This window comes from Triticum dicoccoides, chromosome 1A, assembly GCF_002162155.2.
Source record: "Triticum dicoccoides isolate Atlit2015 ecotype Zavitan chromosome 1A, WEW_v2.0, whole genome shotgun sequence".
In the NCBI taxonomy this organism is placed as follows: domain Eukaryota; kingdom Viridiplantae; phylum Streptophyta; class Magnoliopsida; order Poales; family Poaceae; genus Triticum; species Triticum dicoccoides.
This window is the reverse complement of record NC_041380.1, coordinates 437,599,500-437,605,022: the sequence shown is the minus strand read 5'-3', so window position 1 is coordinate 437,605,022 and position 5,523 is coordinate 437,599,500. Positions and strand designations below refer to the sequence as shown.

General features: G+C 46.0%; 1 protein-coding gene across 1 annotated transcript; it reads left to right on the top strand.

Annotated features, from left to right (window-relative positions):
- The first annotated feature begins 932 nt into the window (after nucleotides 1–932).
- Nucleotides 933–1,871, top strand: LOC119277441 (protein SRC2-like). Its single transcript, XM_037558722.1, has one exon. The coding sequence runs from the start codon at nucleotides 1,009–1,011 to the stop codon at nucleotides 1,579–1,581; it is 573 nt and encodes a 190-aa protein (XP_037414619.1). The 5' UTR covers nucleotides 933–1,008; the 3' UTR covers nucleotides 1,582–1,871.
- The last annotated feature ends 3,652 nt before the right edge of the window (nucleotides 1,872–5,523 follow it).

Here is a 5,523-nt window from a genome sequence, read left to right as displayed (position 1 = left end):
TGGTTTGTAACTCATTCACTCGTACGTGAAGAAACTTTGTCAATGATACGATGACCTTCGATATAAAGCCGTCGTACATAACCCCCCTGCGTACTCATCACTAACCACGTTGCTATGTGTAACCCCGTCGATAGTTGATTCTTGAACATAAACAAGTTAAAAATACAATTTACTAATAACCATTTATGTATCTTGTACATTCTCGGTGGGGTATCCACATGGTGTGTGGCTGTGTGGGTGAACATTGAAATATAAGTAATAATCTACTCCCTTCGTTCCAAAGTTCTTGTCTTAGATTTGTGTAAATACGGATATATCTAATACTAAAACATGACTAAATACATCCGTATTTAGACAAATTTAAGATAAGAATTTTGGGACGGATGGAGTATGAAATATCAACACTTGTATTGACATGATTTTTATTCAATATATGGTTCTTGTCTTTCTCGATAGATCAAAGTGCACCACTTTAGTTTGTGTTGTGCCCACCCCCGTAAAAAAAGGATTGTTATGTGCCCATGCTTTGATAAGTTGCTAGATCCGCCGCTGCATACAGCCATCTCTTTGCTTGAAAAATGCAAAACTTGTCCCAAAGTACCCCTTGTCATTGTAATCCTTGTAGCACAGATGCAGATTAATGAGGTCATGGAATCATTTCCGCTGGGTGGTTTTTCCACGTCGACCGGCATATCGATCATGTAGCACAGCATATATTAAGAGAAGAATCGCCGGCAACATGATCTGATCAAAGTATGGAAGAAGGATTAACAAATGACAAATCACGCCCGGAATCTGCTTCCCTGTCGATGCAAAAGCAGTGGCTGCGCTCGAGCCAGTTGTTAATGGTCGTCAGTGATGGCGCACCTCGTCCCATATGGCTGGCACGTAGGCGTACGCTGCCCTCCTCTACATATACACGGACCGAGGAACGGAGCAGGCAGGCAACAACGCACGAGCAGAACCGCGACGCGATCGAGTGATCGAGTGCACGGTCGGTCGACGATCATGGCGAGCAGGACGGTGGATGTCACCCTGGTCTCCGCGAGGGACCTCAGGGACGTCAACCTCGTCTCCAAGATGGAGGTCTACGCGGTCGTCTACCTCGCCGGCGACCCCATCTCCCGGGAGCGGGTCCTCGCCGACCGCACCGGCGGCCGCAACCCCACCTGGAACGCCACTGTCCGCGTCACGGTCCCAGCCTCCGGCTCCGGCAGCGGCGCTCTGCGCGTGCTCCTCCGCACAGAGCGCCCCCTCGGCGACCGCGACGTGGGCGAGGTGATCCTCCCGCTCACCGAGATCCTAGCCGGCGCCGGCGACGAGCCAACCGGCGCCACGCAAGGCGCCTACAAGGTGCGCAAGGTCGGCTCTAACAAGGTTCGCGGCGTGCTCAACCTCTCCTACAAGCTCGGAGGAGTCATCCACCCACCCGCCGGCCAGTACCAGCAGGTTGGAGCGACGGGGTACCTGGCGGCGGCCGCTGCACCGTACGCGTCTGCTCCGCCGCCGCAGCAGCTCAGCTACCCGTACCCGTGCCCACCCCCGACAATGGTTCGGCCGCTGCGCATCAGCAGCCGGTAAAAGCGCGGCGATACCAGAAAGAAATAAAGCAAGCGCGCGGCGCGGCAAACTACTCTTGGAGTGGCATGGCAACCTTTTGCTCTGTTCTGCCCCGCTCATACAAAGAAATGGTGGCTTGGTGAGTGGGTTAGCCACTACCCACTTGTGGAGCGACGGCGAAATGCTGTGTACCAATAAATCTGAACGAAATGTATGTTGTGCCTGCACGTAGAAATATCCGCAGCAACTATTTGTATGCTGCGTACTAACTAATAAATCTTAGCAGACTATCTTGTAGTCTCTCCGTTTCATTAACGTAGTGTATATAATTTTTTTTGAAAAATCAAATCTCATAAACTTTGACCAAGTTTATGGAAAAAAAGATTAACATCTAAAATGCCCATTGTAGTATATCATTAGGTTAATATATTATATATTTGGTATTGTAGATATAAATAGTTTCTTCTATAAACTCGGTTCGGTCAAAATTTACAAGGTTTGACTTTTCAAAAAATTCATACGCACTACATTATAAAATGAGAGGGGGGAGGGGGTATCAATAATTAAAATGTGTGTTGATTTATATTATACTAGCACATATGCTTGTGCGTTGTAGTGGGGGGGGGAAGAAATAATATATGATTAAATTTAGTGAAAGTTGTGTGTGCAAGCACAACGCCTCATGCTGCACTTAATTTTTCCAATTGTATTGGCTATCTTTCATTTCTCATTTCTCAAGGGATAAATCAGATCAACATCTAAACCTCTGCTTATCAATTTTCACAATGGCTTCTTGATACCCAAGGTAACTCGAAGATGTATATAAATTAGTGAAATTCAATCTAATAAAAGATACTCCCTCCGTTTCAAAATGGGAAAACTTTGTTTTTGCCACTCTAGTTTTTGCCAACTTTGCTTATGCTACTCTAGAATTTGACATTTTACTTTTGCCACTCTTAGTTTTTGACAATACATGACAATTGCCATTCTATGGCAAAAGCAATAATTTTAGAATGACAATTGTGATACATTATCAAAATCTAAGAGTGGCAAAAGTGAAATGAAAAGTTATTGCTTTTGCCACGGAATGACATTTGTGATGTATTGTCAAAAACTAAGAGTGGCAGAAGTGATATCTCAAATTCTAGAGTGGCATATGCAAAGTAGGCAAAAACTACAGTGGCAAAAACAAAGTTTTCCCTTCCAAAATATAAGTCTTTTTATAGAATTCAACAAGTGACTACATACGGAGCAAAATAAGTGAATTTATACTCTAACATATGTCTACATACATCCGTATGTTGTAGTCTGTTTGAAATGTCTAAAAAGACTTATATTTAAGAACGGATGGAGTATTTGGATGAAACCCACCTAGCCCGGCCCCCGGCCATAGAATGCTAGGAGGCAGGGCTCAGGACACCCAGACTGTGGCACGACCAACACGAGGCACCACCTCTGAGCGGCCACGACCTCGGACATGGCCGAATCAACGTACTCCTACCTAGAGCGCCTAGATATCAGCGAGTGGGTTGCATGAATCAGACGGGCCAAAGGCGGAAGCCATGGGGGAAGCATCGGTGAGGACGTATACAACACACTGGATGTCCACACCTTGAGAGATAGCCCAAACCGATGCGACGACCCATATCTCGATATCCAACATCGGGGATGCCGAGCAAACAAGACAACACCTTGAAGAAGGGGAACGACGTCGTGGTGCCTAATTGTCTGATCCAGTGAATCGAACCTGGTGCGGCACTGGAAGGGGCCCAAAAGATGAGTGTATTTTTTACCCTCATCACATCCTTGTTCAAACTAGTTTATTTCATAAAATCTAAGATATTCCTCCGATATTGCCACTAATGACTAATTAATGCTAGATTGCAGAATTTTCTCTTTATTTTATTTTCACGGGAAAAAGACTATATATGGTAAAAATCAATCATATAGATGAAAAAAACAAAATGAAGATAGAATAAATCAAATGGGAGGCGCACCAGCACCAACATAACACATAACACAAGACAATATCTGCCGTCAATAGCACCGTGATGTCCACCCCAACAACTTTTATAAACGGTACATGACTTGCCAAGGGCAGCCGCGAGAATCTGCATCACCGTAACAGAAGTCATTCTCCAACCCTAACCACCATCATTTCCCATCTCATCTTCATAGCCACCATCATCTCCATAACGCAGCAAACCACCTGCAAGTTAGTCATACTTGTAATCATGTATCGCATCCGACAACCACTGTAAGACATATTATCAACAAAGCATTCATCTTTACGTCTTCTCCAATGATTGCTTCTTGCGATCCGATTGCCATGTATGAGTAATCCATAAGGCAATGAGTTGAGGCATAGCCTTACAACCTGACGTATTTGTATAAGGGATCGATGGAATGACTTGAATTAACATCACATATGCGTATAAATTACATCATAGTTGTATTTTATCTCTTTCTCGTTCTTCGACCCTATAGGTACCCATGATCATGGAGTTTGATCAAGGAGGGGGTTAGGAGCTAGGAGGATGCGGAATGTTATATATTCTAAACACCAGTGACAGAAAGGTTTTGTGTGGTAACGAAAAGCCAATCCTTGAGGATACATGAGGGGTAGTCATTAAACGCCCAATGAATTTGTCTGGTTTATCTTAATAACCGAGGTAACCCCACGTGATGGTAAGAGTCTACGGTTGGACAATTGACTCTTGATGCAGGTCTGGACCGCTCAAGAAGCAATTTGGACACATCCCTACTTCGTTTGTTACAAGCACATCCTAACGGGTGTCTTCCAGGGCACAAATTATGATCTGATGATCATGATCACAAATATATGGTTGTAAGAAACAAGTCCTCATACCCATGCTTGTTTTAATTATAAGTATTTGTTGGGAAACATAGTAGAAATCAAAAAAAATCATGCCTACGATCACCCAAAATCAATATGAAGATGCATAACAGGTTAGGATCACGATTGTTACCGTCACCGAGTTGCAGCGGAAGAAGAACATGTGGGTGTAGATCGTACTTGGGGTCCCTCAAACTGTCAATGAATGATCCCTCGTATCACCCACAAATAGTCCCTCGAACTAAAGACCAAAAGCACGGGCTCTCTACTTGGTTGCAAGAGTGCATCATTCACAACCGGGCAGTGTTTCGCCGTCTATAGCTAATCTGTTGGGGAACGTAGTAATTTCAAAAAAATTCCTACGCACACGCAAGATCATGGTGATGCAAAGCAACGAGAGGGGAGAGTGTTGTCTACGTACCAACGCAGACCGACTGCGGAAGCGATCACACAACGTAGAGGAAGTAGTCGTACGTTTTCCCGATCCAACCGATCCAAGCACCGTTACTCCGGCACCTCCGAGTTCTTAGCACACGTACAGCTCGATGACGATCCCCGGGCTCCGATCCAGCAAAGCGTCGAGGAAGAGTTCCGTCAGCACGACGGTGTGGTGACAATCTTGATGTTCTACTGTCGCAGGGCTTCGCCTAAGCACCGCTACAATATGATCGAGGTGGAATATGGTGGCAGGGGGCACCGCACACGGCTATGGAACGATCACGGGGATCAATTGTGTCTAGAGGTGCCCCCTGCCCCTGTATATAAAGGAGCAAGGGGGGAGAGGTGCGGCCAGCCTTGGGGCGTGCCAGGAGGAGTCCTACTCCCTCTGGGAGTAGGATTCCCCCCCCCCCAATCCTAGTTGGAATAGGAATCCTCAAGGGGGGGAAAGAGAGAGAGGGGGGCCGGCCACCTCTCCTAGTCCTAATAGGACTAGGGGAGGAGGGAGGCGCGCGGCCACCTTGGGCTGCCCCTTTCTCCTTTCCACTAAAGCCCACTAAGGCCCATTTAGCTTCCGGGGGGTTCCGGTAACCTCCCGGTACTCCGGTAAAATCCCGATTTCACCCGGAACACTTCCAATATCCAAATATAGGCTTCCAATATATCAA